This window comes from Anopheles stephensi, chromosome 3 (assembly GCF_013141755.1).
Source record: "Anopheles stephensi strain Indian chromosome 3, UCI_ANSTEP_V1.0, whole genome shotgun sequence".
In the NCBI taxonomy this organism is placed as follows: domain Eukaryota; kingdom Metazoa; phylum Arthropoda; class Insecta; order Diptera; family Culicidae; genus Anopheles; species Anopheles stephensi.
In genome coordinates, this window is record NC_050203.1 from 23,113,372 (window position 1) to 23,135,445 (window position 22,074).

General features: G+C 43.3%; 3 protein-coding genes across 6 annotated transcripts in view; all 3 read left to right on the top strand.

The window, feature by feature from the left end:
• LOC118511296 (G-protein coupled receptor Mth2-like) overlaps positions 1 to 1,508 on the top strand; it is a 45,451-nt gene extending 43,943 nt beyond the window's left edge. For 2 of the 4 annotated variants that reach the window (XM_036054204.1, XM_036054203.1), the window contains exon 8: positions 752 to 1,508. In XM_036054204.1, coding sequence (XP_035910097.1) covers positions 752 to 884 — 133 coding nt within the window. In that variant the 3' untranslated portion in view covers positions 885 to 1,508. Of the gene's footprint in view, positions 1 to 250; positions 380 to 751 lie in introns of all 4 variants that reach the window. The other 2 variants (XR_004906136.1, XR_004906135.1) reach the window with 2 other exon arrangements.
• A 150-nt stretch (positions 1,509 to 1,658) lies between these two features.
• LOC118508837 lies at positions 1,659 to 13,042 on the top strand. Its single transcript, XM_036048584.1, has 14 exons — positions 1,659 to 4,470; positions 4,546 to 4,678; positions 7,203 to 7,634; positions 7,713 to 7,887; positions 7,973 to 8,158; positions 8,298 to 8,434; positions 9,857 to 9,890; positions 10,175 to 10,272; positions 10,346 to 10,782; positions 10,846 to 10,981; positions 11,687 to 12,118; positions 12,185 to 12,359; positions 12,427 to 12,612; positions 12,686 to 13,042. Exons 1-14 carry the CDS (start codon positions 3,958 to 3,960, stop codon positions 12,807 to 12,809), a joined length of 3,198 nt encoding a protein of 1,065 aa, XP_035904477.1. The 5' UTR covers positions 1,659 to 3,957; the 3' UTR covers positions 12,810 to 13,042.
• Positions 13,043 to 17,345: 4,303 nt separating this feature from the next.
• On the top strand, positions 17,346 to 18,464 carry LOC118511298 (histidine-rich glycoprotein-like). Its single transcript, XM_036054207.1, has one exon. It carries the CDS (start codon positions 17,431 to 17,433, stop codon positions 18,370 to 18,372), a length of 942 nt encoding a protein of 313 aa, XP_035910100.1. The 5' UTR covers positions 17,346 to 17,430; the 3' UTR covers positions 18,373 to 18,464.
• Positions 18,465 to 22,074: the final 3,610 nt, after the last annotated feature.

Sequence of the window (22,074 nt, forward strand, 5' to 3'; positions counted from 1 at the left end):
CATTCGAGGATCAATGTTGCTTTCGGTACATTACGAACGGTTGGTTGAGCTTGTGTGTCGTCTTGCCGGAAGTTGGCTGCTGGCTGACTTGTTCTCAATCTTAAGTTTGATCTGACCATTATCTTCTCTCTCTCTCTCTTTGTTTTATCTCTTTCCCTCCCTGGCTAATTGTACCGTTGCGGTTCCATGTACGTCTTTCCTTGTGTCTGTGTGTGTATCTGTCTGTGTGTTTGGTCTGCGTGATCTTCAGGAAAGCGGACAGTACTACGTGACACGGGTAGTATGTTCGTGCTCTTGATGCTCTCTTGTGATATAGTGCTGTGTCTCACTTCCCCGGGCTCCAAGATCTGAGGCAGGAGATCCGTGATGAGGTAAACCGGTAACTGCGTTGTTTGGTATCGAATTGTTCTTACTGACCCGGTGGGTGATTTCTTGGGTGGTGATCGTGGCGATAACCCTTCTTCCGCTTGGAATCTTACAACCATGGTGATGTCGTGTAACATAACTCGCTCTCTCTCTCTCTCGTTTCTGGGTGCCTACCTGCAAACAATGTCTATTTCTAATGTTTGATTAATCAGCTTCCGGGTGTGGGGGTGTTCAAAACCAAAACCCCAAACAATCTCCCCTCCCCCTCGCTAACTGACCTCTCCAGTATATAATATGTTTTTTAATCGGACTGGGTGCTTCGGGCACGTTAGTGTATGATATGCTACTGAAACTGGTACGCTTTACCTTTACCCTTCTGACTCAGGTTCGGTATCCGGGAAATCCGACAGGAGCAAAAAATGTCATCCTGCAGCACGAGAACAACGGCCACCATGGTTTCGTCCTACCAAGAGTCCAAATCGGAAAATCCACTCGTCACACAAACGAATGGGATGTAAAACCGCGGCCTAGATCAGGCCCGGAAACATAGAGTTCGGTGGTATGGTGTGACGCACACAAATCTCATATACGACGTCGGGAGGATCGCGTCTCGAAAAGTCGCCCATCAAACAGTAATGTGGTGCCACTGTCGTTCGTTAACCAAAGAGAACTCCTCCTGCCAAGCAGCGTTGGGACAGTTGGGTAGGAGCACCGTTCTAGAATTGTTTTTCCACCCTTCAAGATACAGGAACTACACTGGAGCTCGTCGGGCAAGTTGACGTGTTTTAAGGAGAGACCAGCACAAAGTAAACCACAAAACAAAAATTCAGTATTTCTTACTTAGACTTAGTACAAAAAAACCCTGCAGGACAACTTGACAAACATTGACTCAAACCTACCTCACAGTGAAGGGTAAATTGAGAGAGGGAATTAGTTATAGCTTTCGTAAACAGTTATACCGTACAGAAAAAAAGATTTAGTTGCAATGCGTTTCGAAAGTCATTAAGACGCATAGGACGTGACAGTATATTATGGTAAGCGTATGGCGTAGTTCGTAAATGTACCTAGACGTTATAGACCAAACACTAAGGACCAGCATTAAATAAATAGCTGCGAATATAAAGCATGCGATATAAACGAAACATTTCCCACTCTCGGTGTGTCTCATTCTCAATGTTAGTTCAATTTAATATTTAGAGGAAGTTACTTAGGTTTCCTCAATATAGCTTCTAGCAAAAACCCCTCTAATTAATCCCGACTTTAATACCATCGCAAAATCGGGTTTCAGTTCCTGAAAGAGGTCTCCAAAGACACTTGCCGCCCCTTTAAGCGTTGTTTAAATTCTCATAAATGTTATGACTACACCGACCACTCGCTCGGCGTTACGCACGCCGTGTGTGATGTCTTTTGGAGAACAGGTTCAAACGCTGGAATGAATTGTTCCGAAAATACGGCCGCCCTGTCTCATCCGTTTGCGTGCGTGTTTACCCAATTGGTGGTGGTGGTGGTGTAGTGAAACGAGCTGCAGCAGTATTCCAGACCGGGGAACCACACACCAATCATACTCGGTTAACCTGGAGACGCGATGTTTTCACAATTGGTGTAAGACTAGCTGGAAGAAAGTAGGAGAAAAAAAACCTCCGGCAATTTTCGGGGAATTCCATGCGCAGCTGATCAGGATGGTGGTATTCTTTTCCGCATAAGTATAAACAAACATTCATCACTTTCATTCGGGTGCGAGACAAAGCAGCTAGCGGGCTTCAGCGCCGAATCGGCATTTGGGATATGTTGAAAGTGTTTTTTGTTCTGCGTAGAAACTGTAACACATTCATTCCGATCAGCTTTGTATACATGTTTCTGCTTGTTAAAATGGGGAGAAAACAAATAAATCAATCAGGAACAGTTTGATGGGAGATTGGAAACAAAATGGAAAAAAATATTTAAAAAATTATGGAACAATTTTTATGGATGATGTAAGTAAATGAAAGTCAGTGAATATAAAGTGCTACTTTGATGAAGATGTGTAAAACCACTCAACATCTGGATAACAAAAGCAAAACAAACATGAAAAAAATATATAACTATGTAACAATTAAAAAAAATATATAAAAACATTATGCAAAAAATTAAACTAATGGATCATGATGAAAATACGTAAATATAAACAACATGAAAGGAAAACAAGAAAAATATAGTCGAAAAATAAATGTTAGAACGAAATAATTACAAAACAATAGAAAAAAAGAAGCATAAAAACATAAAACAAGTTTCAAAACAAATACTTTATGATCGGAAAACTGTATTAGAATAAAAAAAGCAAATCAAAAATAGTATTTCAAACATGATACAAATCAAATTCTCCTTGAGCGAACAGATGCATGCTGGTAGACATACACGTAGACACGCATAGCTTCAAGCAATATCAATTGATACGTTGCAACATAAACAATCTTATCGCTTTACACTTTTGGTACAAAAAAAAACTTACTGCAGTTGAGTGTGAACCTACCGTGTAAATAATCATACACACCAGCCAGTCGAGCACCACAGCTCGCTCCGAAAGGGTACAACACCCGGCCTAATTCCCAATCACGTTCGCACACGTGTGGTGCCCTTACGGAGAGACCCTTACCATTGGTCGCTGTTTGTTGGAGAAATACCCGCACAACGATCGCAATGATCGAGGTGTGGAATTGGTGGAAAACCAATCTCGGAGGGGTGTAAAATTGTTTGTTGACATTAAAAAGTGCAAAGCGTCTCGCGCTTCCGGTAACATAAACATGGCGTCGGTCAGGAATGGATAGGTCTGGAACAAGCGTGCGTGCGTGTGTGTGTGTGTGTGTGATACATCGGTATTTAATTAGACTTTCATTGTCCACTTCGGGCGGCCGAACGGGAGCACATAAAACTGAGGGAGGAAATAGGTCCTTTAGTTCACACTTCGGCGTAATTATGTCCGATGAAGGACGTAACATAAAAATCTTCCCACCCTTGGCGATGTTTTTTTTTTCTCGGACGAGTAGGTCGAATCGTCCCTTGCATTGTAAAAGTGACTCATCCAGACGTTCGTTGTTTGGAACGTGGAAGATTAGGGGTGTAGAGGAAGAGAAGGACAAAAAAAAAATTGGAGACAGCAAACGATAAGAATTCCGCGGGAATTGAAATACACAGCGCAGCTGGATGATCTGCGTTCCGCGAGGCCATTGCTAAAGTGTGAAGTGTGAGCGCGCGATATTGTTCAAAATAGCACCATCACCGACGAACGGTCGGACGCGGCCGTACCAGCCGACGGAGCAACCAGTACGCGTTCGACCGTGGCCGCGAGCTGTGTTCTTGCTGCAGATGAGCAACTATTCGCTGGTTTGTTTCAAGCTGTCAACCGTTGGTTGGTGAACAGAGAGTGTTACTATGGTAGCGTGCAAGTAGGCGGAAGTATTTCATCGTGCAGGTTTTGTGTGCTGATTGATTGAGCAGTGTGATTAATAAGTGCGAGTGCGAATTGTGCGACTTCGATTCATTAGTTCCAGTGGTCTGTCTGGTCGAGTTTTAGAATTCGCACCCGGAAAAGTGACGTTCAGTGACGACGGTGATATGGAGTCGAAAGTGACGCAACGTGTGTCTTATCGGTGCGCGATAAGACCACGTCCGGTAGATCGGTATTGGTGGCACACGGTCGGTGCGGTGATGCTGCTCTCCCTCGGGACGATCACTCTGTTCGGCATCGGTGACGTCGATGCTGCAACGGTCCTCTGTCCACTGGCCGAAACGGTCGACATTAGCAACGGGACACAGGATGCGGATGGGACCATCGAGCATGAAGGTGTCCGGTACGGGACGAAGCACTATTTTCGTGACAGTGATGATGGGGTGCGTGGTTGTGTGTGTCTGGTGAAGCAATGCTTTCATGTTTACTGTTCGGGTGGAACACCCGAAGGACAGCCATGTTTCGACGATCTGAATGTGAATTTTTCAATGTCCTCGGATGGGATGGGACATGGGATACGGAATCTGCGCGACGATCCCAACTATCACTTCTTTTACTTTCTACCGCATTGTAGCAGAGACTTTTTGATACTGACTGCGGATGAGTATATCCTTCGATCGGTAAGTAGCAAAGGGTTGAAGTAGCACACGTCGTCTCCGAATTTAGCACAACGACGGTAATGGTTTCCTTTCCAGGACGGTATACTTATGTATGGCGACTCTACGTACAACTATCGTCACTACGGCTTTGAACCGTCCAAACCGTACGCATTGGCCGGTTACTGTGAGATGGTGGATGTACTGGCAATGCATCGAATGTACTCGATAGGTGAGTAGGGAGTGTGGCGAATAAATGCTGCACGGAATGCCGATTTCGATCGACGGATTCCGTTAGAGGTGCGGTCCGGGATTTCGGTCGTGCGTAGCCTATGCCCAGGGGGGGAGATCCTTGGACGCGAATGTTTACATGTCACGGTAGGGCACGTGAAGCGCATTAGTAAATAAGCGTCACTATCGCTGCTGAGATTTCCGTGGCCGGTGTATTTTCTGCCCTGAGCGGGGAAAGCTAAATTAAGTGTGGTCAAAGGTGATAACGAATTTAGCATTCTGGGTCGGGCTTTTTTTTCTGTTTCGCTGGGTGAAGAAGATAAGCGTGTAATGGATTGTGGTAGATAAAAAGTGTGCGAAGTTTGTTTGTCTTTCGTGTCTGCAAACATTGTGCTTTGGTTTGATTGATTTTAAATGACTTGGAAATGATTATCTTTGTTAAGGGCTGAAACAAGAACAATATAAGAACAGGTTTTTATCGCTAAACTTGAATGAGTCAGACAAAACAATGATGGTTGGTCAGTGTTAGCCGGTTTGTTACTGTGGGATTTGAATGGGTTAACACACTAAATATTGACAAGGTGGCAAATAGCATTATCTAATGGGCTGTGTTCTGTAAATATGGGCTTATTAAAACAACAGAATGGATTTGGCACAGTTGTACAGAGCTGTTACACAAGGCACGACCGATATGGGACGGTCATCCTTACAGTGCTTCAAAAGGAAGTCTGAACACCTTGAGTTTGAATATTTTCTAGACTTTGAAGACGATATTGTTGGCCAAAGAATCGGCAAGCCTTAATATATATATTTTATTTATTTGTGTTAAGTATTGTATTCTAAATCAACTTGGAACTTTGATAAAAACTACTATAAACTGATTGATTGATTGATTGATGAATTCAGAGACAAATGAATTTTCCTGATATTTTCCATTTGGTTTGCAAAAATTGGACTTTTTGCACTCCTTTGTATATTTCTTGAATTTTTTTATGGGTAATGATGAGGCCACGGCAGGGCCGGGGTTCAAATCCCATCCAGACCGCCTCCCCGTACGTAAGGCTGACTACTTTACTTCGGGTAAAACTAAGTCACAGAAAGCCAGAAATGGCAGGCTGAGACCTCTCGAGGTTGTAGTGCCAAGGAAGAAGAAGAAGAATGATGAGAAAGGTTCAACAACATTGGTTAAAAAAAATTATAATGAAATCTATTCTAAACAAATATCATCCTTTAAGTCTAGATTTTTTTCAAATTCATCGTGTCCAGATTTTCGTTTGAGGTATTCTATTTACTGTAAATTGATACCAAATTTGAGTTCCTTTAGGTATTAAGTTCGTCAATCGGCAAATCAAAGCAAAGTCGACTAAATATCAAAGGCCATTTTATTTAATCTTGCAATTTTTCTCCTTGTAGCTGTTCCATTTAAAATGTATCCTTATTGTGAAATGCTTCATAGCTGACTTTTTTTTATTGAAAAAAAAAATAAAATGGATAAATATAAATGGAAATTTTGAAAAATTATTAAACAACTTGTTCTTATTCTTACCTGGCACTACAACCTTATGGGTCTCAGCCTAGCAAAACCGTTCCTGCGAACGGTGAGGCGGTCTGGATGGGTTTTGAGCCCCGGTCTGGCCGTGTGAAGACCAGCACTGCTTTCACCTCGATCACCGTTAAATAACTACAGAACTAAAAAAGAGATCAGTCGAAAAGATCATTCGACTTGCAGTACCTACAGGAGCAATACTACCAGGCTGTACTATTAGAGCAAAAACATAAAGGGAAAATTGTGATGATGGTGAAACGTCCAACGTGTCATGAGAAAAAAAGGTATCTACTACCCAGAATCCATCTTATTCTGCCATTCCAATGCAATACGCAGTTACCAAGTGTATGTATCTGCTTTTTAACTCTGATATGCACATGTCAGCTCATCTAAAACCATCATGGTTTCCGAGAGCTATCATCCAGGATAGAAGATATTAATGTGTTTGAAAACAACCATTTGACCGTCATCGTTACTTCGAATTCTACATCGGCTACCATAAGTTAATTAGTCACTAAAGCCAAAAGAATATTTATTAAGCGTAACGATCAGACCTTAAAATGATTTCACTTGACTTACGTGGATTGTAGTGAGCCCGTGGCATAGTTGGGAAGGCAAATTAACCTCACGTATAGGGAAAGGTCAATATCTCTCGAGGTTAGAATTCCAAGTTCAAGAACAAAAAAAAAAAAAAATTGTCCGATTATGTCATAGAAGCGATTGAAAAGGACCCATAAATATTGAATTTCGTTGGCAAATCAATTTTGCCAAGTAGCTAAACGATCCGCTACGCGCACCAACATACAACAGATGCTATTGATTAACAACGCTCTTAAGTGTGCACTCCGTCGGAAGTAGATTAGCATCTCATCGTCCGGCCCAGTGGATCCGCTAACGACGTTTGCAACACTGTTTGCCTTCCCGAGTTCTCGTAACACGATACTAGACACACCCTTCTTTTTTTGCAAATTCCCAACAGGCATCCTGATATCGCTACCCTTCCTGGTGGCAACGTTCGTCGTGTACGCGATACTCCCAGAGATGCAAAACATTCCGGGCAAGTCGCTGATGTGCTATGTGGCGGCCCTTACCGTCAGCTACCTGCTGGTGGCACTGATGCGTTTCGGCATGTACGGCTATCGGACTAACTGGTGCGTTGCCTCCGGATATCTGGTGTACACGGCCCTGCTGGCTAGCTTCTTCTGGTTGAATGTGATGGCGTTCGATATTTTCTGGACGTTCGGTGGCAGTCGGGGCAGGTCGAGCGAGCGACGAAAGTTTCTGTACTACTGTCTGTACGCCTGGGGTGTGCCATTGCTGCTCGTAGGGTTCGTGACACTGGTGGACAATACGGATTTCATACACGAATCGATGAGACCTCAGATTGGCCAGGAGCGGTGCTTCGTGAGTGGTAAGTCGGCGAATGTGACTGTAATGGATTGATAAGGGATTAACCGGAACTGCGAATGGTGTCATTATTCGGTCTCAGAGGATATGCTGATTGGGTTCCTGTATATGTATCTACCGCTGCTGCTGCTTGTCAGTGCGAATGTGGTGTTCTTTGCCGTGACGGCCATACGCATCTACCGGATGGAGCAGGCGACCGCTTCCGCCTTGTCTGGGGATTCCCGACGCCACACAAAATATGAAAAGGACCGCAACAGGTAAGGCGTGGCCGTACGGTGAACTTCGGGCCATGCGGGCCGGAAGTGACGAACACTTTATCAATTTGGTTCGTCCCTCCTACAGGTACAGCCTGTATTTGCGACTATTCGTCATCATGGGTGTGACCTGGACGGTGGAGATCATCACCTGGCTGGTCGGTGAATCCTCCTGGTTGATCTATCTGGTCGATATCTGCAACTGTCTGACGGGCATATCCATTTTCATACTGTTCGTGTGGAAGCCGAAGGTGAAACAGCTGCTGCTGAAACGGTGAGTGTACAGACGCTTTCGCTAGCGGGTACTCTTCTCCCACGGGCTGGCATGTCTGATGGGACCCTCCATTGGTCATTGGTTGATCATGTGCAGCGGTTTCCCTGTTTGGCCGTGACCGTGTTCACTCGATTCACAGATTTGGAATTAAGCGGGGCGCCCCGGGACGGAACGACCAGAACACCAACAGTACCGTAACCACGACGCGCTCCACGGACCTAAAAGGTACGGCAAACCCCGCCGAGACTCGCCTGACGGATATGACTCATGGGAATTGAGCGGTGTTTACACTACGGACCGACCGGAGAGAGGATACACCAAAAGCGGTTAACAGTGCATCGCACACATCAGGTCGCGAATGGGGGGGTATCTTATGGCCGTCTACAATTGGTGGCCATTGTCGTGTAAGGATGATCGCCCATTTGCTTTGCGAGCGTGACCATGACCATACGATGTCTTACCATGGCACGGCGTGTGGCGAACGGTTCGAGATATGGATGTTTTATTTGCAAATGCAAACTTCCTGTGCTATTAGGGGAGGGGTCCCCCTTACAGGTAAACTGCGGGCAAGGTTTAACTATTTGCATGATTTTACCGTGAGAAAGTTCTAGCGCCCAATTCAATTTTATATTTAGTGAACAAGATTCAAGTATTTATCCCCTCTTCCGACACACTCTTATGTATCAAAGGTTTTTTTAAAGGTGCAAAATAGTTATACATTATTAGACCAACTGCTTAACGAAGAATTTCATAAATACTCAAATATCCATCATCAAAACAAGAAGAATCGGTTGGCGCGATTGAAAACGTGCGAAATATTTCAACTTCGAATGAAATATTTCACGTGAAATATTCGAGCACAATTTTCATCGAGCGCTTCCATCTGAAATCAAACTCCAACCGTCAATTTCAAATCCTACTTCATTGCAGCGCATAAACTTAAGGTAAATTATTGATGTAAAGTAGCTTTAAACGCTAAAAAGGAACCCCGATCACCTTATTCTTGTATTATCGAAATGTATTAAATGTGAAGTATTGACCATCCCAGTAAATAAGCTAACACCCCTTTACAAGTACCTCACACGCTGCAAGACATTTACGATATCTCACCGTTAATCGTTAGTGTTGTACTGTTGCCACCGTAGCATTCTATATCTACCTCCCAGAAACCGATTAAACTATTCCAGTTTATGTAAAAATAACGCGAATCAATGCATGACTCACGTGTGCACATTTAAAGTGATTCACGCGAAGTTTCGACGCTGGCCCGCACTGTGCCGCAGTAGAGAGAACAAACAGCTGTTGTTGCTTGCTACGTGTGTTGTATATTTTTCCTGCAGTATAATTTCAATACGGTGCTTCGTACTAGTAGGTAGTGTGTTTAGTTTACGAACGCTTTTTGTGTTAAGAAATGTTTTGCATATGGAAGGAACTGTGTAAAGTATTACAAAGCGTTACGTGCGGTATTACAATAGGCTTTAATAAATAAATCTACGGTTTCTGTTTGATCAATGTAGAACAAGGAGTAGTTACGAGATCGTATGTGTAAAGAACAATTGAATTTTGTTGGTGTGTGTGTGTGTGTGTTTACAGTTTTCCTTCTCCAAGATTTTCCCTCAGGGCTGTGGTGGGTCGGCTAGAACAATGTAATTAGCAGTCTGTTTGCTCTTTCTTCCCAAATTCATCCCACTCACCCAGGTATATACGATTCAATACGATTCGATACACAATCGTAAGTATGTTTATCACCCCTAGGGAGTTCCGAAAGGAGGGCACCGGTGCGAGGGAGCACTGTACTGAAAATAGAACTTCCTGTGCCGAGCGGAGAGAAGAATCGCCGTTGTCGATCGGCTTCGAGCTTCTAGCGTTAAAGGTGTTAAGTAATTCCTCCAGGGGTGGTGTCTGTCTGGAGCAGGACCTTTTTCGAATTTGTGTATAAACAAAGCATCGTCGATGATGGTGTGGTTCTCCCACACGTTGCTGAAGCTGCTAAACGGGGCGGAAGATGCGTTAAAGATGGGTAGTGAAGCAACTGGTCACGATCCCGAAACACTGGCACAGGTTGTACAGGTGGTGTTACGAGCTCAGTGTTGATCGGATCGTGCTACACTCAGGTCGGTTGTTTTTCGCGGAACCAATGAACTTGTGAGATGAATTCCGACAATCGATTGTACGTGATTTGTGCAGTTTTCTTCGCAACACAGATACTACTACTCTCTGTTGCTGGGAGCGATCGGGAACCATCTATCAACTGTCCCCTGTCGGAAAGGATCGATCTGACCGAGGGCGTTCCGGATTCGCAAGGCTCGGTTCGGTTTGCTGGGAATATCTATTCTCCCGAGAACTACACAACATCCGGGGAAAATCATCGCTACAGTTGTGTGTGTGCTCAGCGCAAGTGTGTGTACGTGTGTTGCTATCACATTGACCGATCGAAGTGTGAAGAGTCTTCACTGCCCGTCAATCGAACCTCCTCCTCCAATGGTTGGATGGCGAGCGTGCTGGAGGAGGTCGATCTGCGGGAGAGCCGTGAGTTCTGGTTGATCTATGCGACGCCACCTGCCTGGAGCAGTATGCCCGGGTATGCGTTGCAAATCTCTGGTCATGAGGGAGAGCTATTCAATGTGCGTACGAAGCAAGTGTTTTGCAGTGTTGTTTGGGTAATGTAATGTTTATGAACGTTGCAGGACGGTAGCTTTGCGTACGGCACGAAGGTGTACGCGAGCAGAACGTATTGCATAAATCCGGCGGAAGATTCGATGCCGTACGTGTGGATAAAGGAAACGGACGAACATTTGGAGGTGCACCGTTGGCATTCGCTGGGTAAGTGTGTTGGATAGTGAATGGGATAGTTGGATTTGGACGGTGGAGGAAGTTTGTAATTTAATGGTATTATTTTTAGTGTTAACGGTGATCAGGGCATCAGGGCTATTGAAAGCTTGGAGAAAATATCATACAAGCAAATGGCCTGTTCAGCGTTGAGTCTGGATGTAGCTGGAAGAGAAGAGCAAATTTTATGTTAACAAATACATAGATCTCATGGGATTCTTCTGGCTAGGCACTTTGTACGGAGTCCCTCAGGCCCCAGGCCCCTTATACGAGTCCCTTCACTTGGACCCTAATTTCCCTAAAGATCCCTAATTGGACCCTAAAGATCCCTAATTTGAGTCTTCTAATACTTTTCCCTTTATAAGAGTTAGCCGATTAGCTCTGGTTAGACGGAGTTCCTTGGAGTGTACGGGGAGGTGGTCTGGATGGGATTTCATTCCCGTGAATGGGTTCTGACGTGTGAAGTTCGGCGCCGACATCTTTTCAGCAGCTGGACCGCTCCATTTTTAAATATAGTGAGCCAGAAACTGCAGGCATGACCTAAGAAGTCATTAGACCAGGAAGAAATATATATATATATATATATATAGAGAGAGACGAAGTAAAAAATGTAAAGATATTATGAAAACAATCTATGATTTACTCCAGTAGATAATGAAACACTTTCTAATGACTTACCCCAAAAACCTTCCCTTACAGGCATGATCATCTCCATCCCATTCCTCGTTGCAACATTGATCGTGTACGCGCTCATACCGGACCTACGCAACATCCCGGGCAAGTCACTGATGTGCTACGTGTTTGCGTTGGCTGTCAGCTATATGGCGCTAATTCTGATCAAGCGCAGCGTGTTCGATAACTCACCGGACTGGTGTACCGTGGTCGGGTACGTGTACTACTTCTCGGTAATGTCTAGCCTGTTCTGGCTTAACGTGATGGCGTTCGACATTTTCTGGACCTTTGGAGGACGTACTAGGCGAACGACCGATCAGGGCAAGTTTTTACTGTACTGTTGCTATGGGTTTGGTTGTCCATTGGTTTTCCTGGCGCTCGCACTAGTGGCCGACCATACTGAGCTAATGTATACGAGTTTAAGGCCAAAATTTGGTGATGGACAGTGTTTGTTTAAGGGTAAGTGTGAGGCTCGATTTTACGAAACAAACCATCGCAATAACTTCAATAACGTGTTCGTTTTAGGAGAACAATTTGTAGCCTTTCTATATCTGTACCTTCCGTTGATCCTGTTGGTGAGCGCGAACTTGTTCTTCTTCATCCGTACCGCTATTAAGATTAACAAAATAGAACGTACCACGGCTGCAGCCCTTCAGGGTGAATCGGGACGACACAGCAAGTACACCAACGAACGGAATAGGTTAGTTTCTTTAATTAATTGTAAAAATATTTACTTTACTACCTAAGTTTGATTGGTGAAATTCAAGGTACGGTCTCTACGTCCGACTGTTCGTAGTTATGGGCGTTACCTGGACGTTCGAGTTCATAACGTGGATCGCCGACTCGCAACACTGGATGGCTCTCGTGACGGACGTCTGCAACTGCATCAGTGGAGTTTTCATATTTTTCCTTTTCGTCTGGAAGCGTAAAGTGTGGAAGTTGCTGCAGCAGAGGTTAAGTATTGCGCGCCTTACACCAGCAGCCATCATAAGGTTAATGTGTGTTGGTCTTTATTTTGCCTTGCAGGCTTAGCGGAAAGCAAGTGCAAATGCGCAATCAACCACTGTTCTCTGTGAGCGGCACCAGAACGACTAGCTTGCCACCTGTTCGCAAACATTCGACGATGAACATGGAAGTGTCGAGCTTTTAGGAAACTACTTTAGAAAGATGTCCATAGTGTTCGTTTTCATCAACCATGACAATGTGTTGTAGGAGGAAAGATGCTAGATTAATTGCAAGTATTGCTTGCCAACTATATCGGATGTGTGTCCTTTGAAAGTATTTTTAATTTAACTGCTGCACTGCCAACAACCAATTACTTACCCAAGTAGAAGTAATGAAAATGCTAATTTAAATTAAAACAATGAAAGTATTAAAAACAAATACGTTCCAGCTTATTTTAAACCAAATTACTTACACTTTAAATTAAATTCTTATTTACTTAATAGCGTTTTTGCACCTCTATTGTTAATAAAATATATCAGTTTTTACGAATAGAGGAGTATAAATATAAAATAGAAATAAGATAACACATGAAAGCACAAAAAAAACTAATAAAAAACATGAGAGCAATAATTTTCCACAAATAATCTAAAACCGAAAATCATTTTGAAGCATATGCCAAGTTTTAGCTAGTCTCCGCTAGAGGGCGCTAGTGTAGAACACGTGTAGCGAGCAGTAGACAGTGGTTTAAAACTACCAAATTTTTTAATGAAAACTAAATTTTAATTAAAATTTTGTTTTTTATTCAGTAAAGTAAATGGATAACTTCAGCCAGTATTAGGATTATGCAGTAATTGTAAAAAATTTCAATGTCCATATTTCGAATTTATCTCGGTATGTTGCAGTAAGCAAAAATATGTAAAATTTTAGCGATATTAAAAGTTTTGATATTTGGTCGTATTAAGCAATTTTTTAGATATAATTTCTATTGATATCACAGTTACACACAGTTACACAATTTTCTTTTTTAATAAAGTAATAGAGGTAAATGAGCTGCAGAAATCATATACCAGAGTAAGAAAATAGCCGCCGAGCTATCCCACCCAACTAATCACCTTTCATTTTTGTAAAGCATAAAATAAAACATCGTCACAGAAAAAAGTATGACTTCACTTCTACTGAAACAATTCCAGCACAGCACCGCAACATAAATCATCGTCGCTAGGCGATGGTATTCTTCCCATCGTGTGTCACACAAATTACGGACATTACGGATGGATGTCCATCCGCACCAGTCGGGCTCATAAAATTTCACTTCTATGCTTATCCATAAAAAAACCCCAATAGTTTGGACCTCGCGTCTGTGTTTCACGAATTACAGTCCAAGCTGGATAATTTCCACCTTCACCGAACGTGCAGGAATAAATGAATGATTTCCACGAAACCAAACGACGACGGATCGCATAAATGTTGCGGGAAAATGTGCAGCATAAATCATGCAGCATGAAGAAAAGGGGGTTCACAACGTTGTTTTCAAGTGGTCCCGGGCTTTTTTGGCACGGCATCATCCGCCTTGACGAAGATGTATTCCGCTTGATTAGATTAGGCCCTCCCGGGGGGGAGGAAAGATTGGGGGGATCACATTTTCGGGCGTAACGTGATCGGTAAGCCATAGCGTTACGGCATCCATATTCATCAGCGCTAAGCGACGGGCCCGTTGCGAAAACTATTCGTTTGAATTAGACTGATTAAGATTTTCCTGGTGCGATCGAGCCGGAGAACAATCGCCGAGCCGTGTGTACATGTGTGCCTATAGAATCTATTGGGTCGTTCCAGAAGGGCTGAATTTTCCCTTTGTCACGTTAAAGGCGCGTCTCGGGCGTTGTATTGTGGCAGCAGCTAAAGGTAAAAGTCACCCATGTGGCTAATTAAATTCTATTACGAAGCGAAACCGCGGAAACGGCACCGTCTGGGTTTGTGGTATGCATTTCCTATTGGAGGTCTGGGTTTTTTTTCCTGGCCGTCCTGTGCTCCTGGTTGTTGTCATTGTCCTCAACCGCCGTACAGCTGTTTATGCACCGACTTGCTTGAAGCACTATGTACTCGTCGTCCGGAGAATGGTGACTGCTAGCCTCGTGCCTTGCGGAAAGCTGACCTGGAAGGAAGCATGTCTGTGGCAATGTCCTCAACCACCACATATTACACCCATACACATACTTCTAGCACATTGTCGACACATACTGACGGTAGGATTTCTTGCATTATTGTGGCTTTATTTTTTCTTCTTAGCTGGAACAGCTCTCCCCAAACGGAAAACCCCACTTACATACCAGATTTTATGTTGCTACAACGTACAAGCCAAGGTTCTTTTGCCGTTGCAGCAGCTCAGTCCTGTGGGAAGAACCGACGAAAAGTACACGAAATCTGGTGCCCACCACCAAAAACGGTGGTGGTGCTTAATTTGTCGCGTACTGCATTAAGCAACATTAAAGAACGACTACCAAACGACGCCGGGACTTGCATTTGGAGGTGAGAAAATGGTATTTGTTAATCCTGTTACGTGTGGCTCCTTCACGGGTAAACCAGCTGGAGTTGGTTCACCCGTCTATCTCCCTCTCCTCTCCACTGCGGTATTAACGCTAATGTTGTGGGAGGATGTCTCGTTTTGTAGGGCACGAATGCAACAAATTACGATTATTTGCGCGGGTCAAGTGTTGTGTGAATTTAATGGTTTAATACGAACACTGCAGCAGCGGGAAGAATGACTTGGGTGTTTTTTTGTTGTTCCAAAGTGTGGATAGCTTTGGAGCATAATCTTTAGCTTGAAAAGGGAGAAATAATTATGAAACTTTACAAGCACTTTGCTTTGTTGGGTTTTTGTTAATGATGTGGATAGTGTGTTTGTGTTTGTGGATTATTCATTATTTATAAGTTCTTTGAAAGATTGTTAGATCAGGGAAAGAATGAGGTTACAATTATTTATTCAATGAAGATATTCGTTCTTGAAATTTAAACAAATTGGAAACACATATCAGAAACTGCTGACAATACCGCCAGTTTTGAACTTGCGTTCTTGGAAAGCCAGCAATTAACTGGATGTTTTTGGGATGATTATTATGATTGATATGGCATGCCATTTGCAGGTTAGTAATGAACTTAAAAAGCAGTTTACTGTTGTTATCGAATTTATAAAACCTTTTGTGAATTAATCCAGGTTTCAGAAGCAGATTCTTTTACTGAATTTGTTCAATTACTGAAGTACTTGAATTTGAATTTGTGAAATTTGATTCAATTACTGAATCGCAGAAAATTAAATCATACGTTGGGAGATGTTCTGGATATTATGAGATCAAGAAGCTTTATTTTTGTTGAGTAGTGTCCAGGAGAAATCATATCAGAATGAACACATTATCTTGAGATAAAGGATAGCTAGTGCAAAATTTCTTAAGCAGTCCTTTAGAGGAGACTGTTATGTGACAAAATAGATCGTTAAATGTAGATGAGGTTAATGACAAAAATCGAGAGCGTTAAGGGTCGGTACGATCATTCCAAAGATTCGGAAAATTTTGGAGTGTTTGGATATTGTTAGTAGAGACCTGCAGAGGTCTTGCATATATGACCTGCCTAGCATGTATGCTCGAGTAGTGAGTTCAGTAGTTGAGTCCTGAAGAAATAATGTTAGATTGACTGAGATTATCTGCGTGAAATCGGCGATGTTGCGTGAAATTGATAAATTAACCCTCTAGATGAGACTGGGCGATCCGGTGGCCGAGGCGATAACGGTGCCGGTCTTCATACGGCAGGATCGGGGTTCAAATCCCATCCAGACCGCCTCCCCGTACGCAGGGCAGACTACTTTACTCCGGGTAAAATCAAGTCACAGAAAGCCAGAAATGGCAGGTCGAGACCTCGCGAGGTTGTAGTGCCAAGAAAGATGAAGAAGATAGATTGGCTACATAGAAGCTTCACAACTTGCTTCGTCCGAAACTTGAAGAAACAATTAAAAGACAATCCTCAACTGGGGGCTATACACTACCCACTTCGAAACCAACATTAAAAACAGCTGACTGCAAAGGCCACGAAAAACCTTGGAAACCATTTGTATAGTCGGAAGCTCCAACCAAAGAAAATTGAGGTTCATCAATGTGCCCATCAACTCTATTCTCTGTACAAAATTGTCTTTTAAATCATTCTATTCTTACACTCACCCCGGTCCGAAAATTTGCCCCAAACACAACCTTCAAATCCCGTCGCTAGAAACTAACCAAGTTTCCCCAGACTTGCCATTGATAATGATTTTCCACACCCTTTTCCACACACCAGACACAAAAAACTAAAAACCCAAAAAACCACACAAAAGCCTTGAGCAAAGACTCCGCACACAGCCGCCACTACCACCAAAACAAACGTCCGAACGACGACTGTGTGCGGGCGCCCCCGATATGTTCCGTGGCTGATTAAAATGTTGTCAACTGAAAATAATGTGTGAAAAACCCACGAAAAAAATCCGTCATGCGTTTGCTGGATGCTGGATGGAAGGTTTTCCCTTTCCTTCTGTCAGCATAAGCAGTAACATAGAGAAGAGAGAGAGAGAGAGCGAGAAAGAGAGTAGCTAAAAAAGGCATTGAGGCGTTAAGACGTCTGCGACCGAATCAAAAGCCCGCACCATTAACCGTCGCCTAAGCTTTTCGTCGCCTTCGATTGGACATGGCAAAAAGTTTGTATGGTATAAGAAATGGCGCTACCGATCGTCGGCAGTGTAGTCTATTCTGATCGATCGTGAACGATTGATCGTGCTGTGAAGTGCAACGCGTAAAGTGTTCGACAAAATGCAAACAGGTGCGGTTGTGTTGTTTTGTGGCTGGTTGGTCGTCGGTTGCGTGAGCGGTGCACCACGCGTACAGCGATCGACGGATGAAGCGGCCTCAAGCTACTTCTACTTTAGCCGATCGCCAGGACATTCCATTCAGCTGGGAGCACCGTTCGATGGGCTGCCAGTGATGATTCCAAAGCACGTCGAGTCTTCATACTTCCCTTCGGTACAGTTTGATCACGGTGGTGGTGACAGTGATGAGAGTCAGCATGGGAAGGCGTTGTTCGAGAGTGGTGAGGAGGAGGATGATCACGCCCCGTACCGTGTAGTGGAGCATGATCATGAGCAGGAAGGTGGATCTTCGTACGATGAGGATCATCATGCGAAGAAGGGTGGAAAGACGGAAACGGGGTACGATAAGAAGCATGCACTGGATCATGCTAGCAAGGGAAGTTATGGAAAGGAAGATCATAAGCAGCAGTATGGACATGGTGGAGATCGAAAGCATTCCCACCATGATGAGGCGTCACACTACAACGATCACCATGCGGAGGCAAAGCGTACCAAGGGTGGTAAACATCACGAGAAAAAGCATCACAAGAAGGGCTCGAAGACGACGGGCTACCATAACGTATATCACAAGGATGAGTTCAAGAAGGAGCACGTGTTCTACGACACCAGTGACCACACGGGCCAGTTCAAGAAGTATGGCTCATCGCACGAACATCACGCGAACGAGGCCGGTCAGCATGCGAAGGGTGGCCACGAGGATCGAGCGCATCAGGAAAGCTCACACAAGAAGGCTGGCAGCAAAAAGCACGGTTCGTACGACGAGCATCACAATGCGTTCCTGAATGGGCACGGCGAGGAGGAGCATCATCATGACGCTTCCGGGTACGACCATAAGGGTGGCAAGACCGGCCATGGTACACGTGGCTACAAGATTATTCACCCGTAAGCAGCCGAAACCGCGAAACATTCTGCCATTACGCGAAGTCTTCGAGAAGACGAGAAGAGGAAAATGAAATAAAGAAACGCGATAACAACAAACACATTCAAATTTCAAATGGGCTGCCCAAAATTGCATTTGCGTAAAGCGGTGGGGTTTGTGCAGTTTGCGTAATAAATTATTTGTCCTATAGAAAACACTCTGCCCCGTTCCAGCTTCGTTGCTATTGCTGCTGCTACTGCTCCAGCCAAGAAATGTTGGAAGAAAATTAAACTTTAGGTACGACTCGGTTCTTTGTTTCGGTTACTCCAAGGTAGTAGTAGAAGGAGCCCCCCTCACAGACACAACAGGTTAGCCGTGGCGATGGCTGCGGAATGCTTTAGGCTTTAGGAATTTGTTGAGTGCAGACGGTAATAAACAATTTTCAATATTTCATTGGCCGGAGGAAATATTTCCTAATCATAATAATTTATGATTTATTGATGGTTGTGTGTGTGTGTGTGGGCGCACGTTTGAATGCACCTTCGCCGGGCGGAGCTGTGCTGTATACGCTCCACAATTGTGCTGGATAAGATTTGAAGTATATATTTTCATTAGGGAGAATGCTGAGGAGAATCGGAGCTGGTGAGTTGGGGTGGGGTCGGGAAAATCTTTAGCTATTGGTGTGGATGGCTAATGGGTTCCTGGTAGACGGTAGAAGGTTTGTAATGCCTTTTTAAATTCAGCATTGAATGCATTTTGAGACGTTGAGAAAGCATGAAAGTTTTGGATGAGAAATGATTTATACACGAGTTAGTTAATTTATGGTTATTATCTTCAGTTTTTAAATTATGATGTTTTTTGTTAAATTATTTGTACCTATAATTATATTTTAAAAATATTTTTAAATATCAACATCAACTCTTATAGTAATTATATATTTTATGTTTGATGCCAACTTTTTATTGAGCGATGAATACTTTATTAAAATTCATATATTTTTTAATGTTAGTTATTTTAAAACTCACCGTTTATCGGATGTTTCATTTCACACGACCGTTTTACTGCTTTCGACGGCTTACTATTGTCGAATACGCCTAAATGTATGCAATATTCCCTTTTTTTCCTCTAGGGCCAATTATAGACTAAACTTTGCTTACAAAAGATTCAATATTAAAATTTATTTCTTTTATAAATATAAATCACATTACAATACAAGAATTTTGAACAATTATATTAGAAAACTAATAATATTATTTGGAAGGAGATGAAGCGTTCGCATCTTCTGCAGGATACTACATGCAATTGCAGAGATTCAGGCGTAAATCAAACTGATATGTGTTTTTGATAGATTGTTATGCTTTAACCACTTCCTCATTCAAAAGTCATCTGATTCATGAGTATTTCAATGCATAAAATGCAATAATAAGGTAAAAAATTCTTCTTTTTTGACAACACGGCACTTGTCGTCTTAATAAACATTTAAATAAAAATAAATAGATTCTCCTTTTTTGTCAAGAAGATATCCAAATTTTAAATGGATTTCTCATGGTTCGAAATTCAAAGTGGACAGCTTTTCCGGTATTATGTATTATAGGAGCAGGTCCCTTATAGAACAACTGAGGTCGGTGCGGTACGATAGCTCCCTTGCTAGTACCATCCCGTACGTGCATCATCAAATATGACAGATTCAATTATCATAAGATATTACACACAACTTTCCAAAACTGATTGTCGTATGCATAACATTAAAACTCGCGCCTCCACAAGCCGACACTCCGGGAATGGCTGCTATTCCTTAAGCTATCCTCAGAACCTATATTCGGATGATCAGTGGGAGCAATTTGTGAGTGAGCCACACGTACTACGGTTGTCACTGTTTTGAAGCGATTCGAACCGTGTGAGAGCGAGATGAGTTAAAACTGAAGCAATTCGGCCAACAACTTCCTCCGCAGTATGCGCTGCGACTAGTGCTTTCATAATTAATCGCTCGATTTACGGGATACGGTCAATTGAGCAAATTATTAAAAGCCAGCAGCAGCACTTTCTATGCAACCACCGTGCAAACCGTGGGGTCCTTGTTTGTCCCTCAAGGACTGAAGGAGTTTAAATTAAAATTAAACATTTATCATACCAGGAATATCCATTTTCTGGACGCTGTGGATCCAGCATGAGAGAGAGGATCTTTAGGATTTTGGGGACTGTCCAGCGCAGCAAAGTGTCATTCGATGCGATAGAACTGGGAAATACTTTTCTGGCGCTGTTGACGGGTTACGGTGCGATTTTCAAGTGTCCGCTGTGTCATACTGCAGCACAGGTTGGTCAGTGCGGTGTCTGGTGTGTGTGTGTGAGAGAGCTTGTTGGTGTGATTTCGGTGAACCTTCAGGGACACTGTTAACCTCAGCCCAAAGTCAACTGCCCAGATGGAACGTTTTTCGGGAAGCCAGTAGAGGATTGAGTTAGTTCCGGGAGGTCTTCCGGCCCTGTGAAAGGCTCATGTGAATTCTCGTAAGTAAGGATGAGAAAATATGATTATAAATTCAGTGCTGCAGTCATGTTGGTCGGCTGTGTACAGGAGCATACTCTGTTGGGATATGTCCCAACGACAAGTTCCATCGTCAGAGCCGCTGTGAACGTGTAAGTCCTCAATAACGGCTTCGGACCATATTCTAGCCGGAAAATGGCGTCATTACCTGAGCATCGTCTATCAAAATAACGTAAAAGAGTGGGGACATATTTTTAATGGGAGGCATCAAAGCTGCTAGTAGGCCAAATATAAAGCATACGTCAAACGGTAGCCACTTGTCAAACGATAAGCTATTTTTCGGCAATCGTATGCTCCACGCATTAAATGATCTGTCAATTAGGAGTACATTTTGCTCATGCCCATATCTGCAGGGCGAACGGTTCTCAGCCTCGGGCCTGTGTCTCAGCTCGTATTTGTAGACTGGCACGTGTTTTGGTGAAATTAAATTTGTGCTTCATTCGGACAAAAATCATCCTCACGGCATGACAAATTGGTAGCTGCATCCGTCTGGCCAAGCTACCCGGATAGCGCTGCAACCACCATTGCCAAAGCACGAAAAGGGACATCGAGACATTAGGAAATTAGAACAAACGTCACCGTCCGGACTGCCCCGGTCTTACCAGCCAGGAGTAGTTTAGATTTTAGACCACACACATACACTCTTTCAATTATCGCAATTATGTTTATGCCTTCCCGGGGATGGTACGGTACGTGATCCTTCCACTGCAGCCGACCAGTGGCAATTTTTATTTTCGTTCCCGGGTGTGTGCCGTGCTTTCTTAATTACATTGGTCTTGCGGGATGCGGCCATAATCGTGTTTGTCGTTTTGGGTTAAGAGGACACTGTGGCTGCCGTGGACGATAAAAGCGTTATCATTGTCGGCCATTTAATATGCCTTGTACCCCTGCTTGGGGTAGGTTATGGGACTGTAGGGTTGTGGTGTATGTAGAACACGCTTTGGCACGCTACAAACAAGGAGACGACTTGGACTTGGAGGTTGTATAGTTTATCTTGAAGCTCAATGGATTAATTTTATTGGTTGTGTTTTGTGTTTATGCTGGCAAAAGTCCATTTCGATTGGGGGACAATTGCGTTAAGTTGTGTGATTGCTTCAATTACGGGTTTATCCTCCATTGATACGTTTTAGGGTTAGAGGCTATTTTCAGTGATTGATTGTATCCCCATAATTGTGTTATCAGTGGTG

Excerpts from the sequence above, each read along its gene's own strand:
- LOC118511298 (XM_036054207.1), top strand. The coding sequence starts at position 17,431 with ATGCAAACAGGTGCGGTTGTGTTGTTTTGTGGCTGGTTGGTCGTCGGT.
- LOC118508837 (XM_036048584.1), top strand. The coding sequence starts at position 3,958 with ATGGAGTCGAAAGTGACGCAACGTGTGTCTTATCGGTGCGCGATAAGA. Across the intron at positions 12,119-12,184 it reads TGGACAGTGTTTGTTTAAGG|GAGAACAATTTGTAGCCTTT; the intron begins GTAAGTGTGAGG and ends TGTTCGTTTTAG. Across the intron at positions 12,613-12,685 it reads TGGAAGTTGCTGCAGCAGAG|GCTTAGCGGAAAGCAAGTGC; the intron begins GTTAAGTATTGC and ends TTTGCCTTGCAG.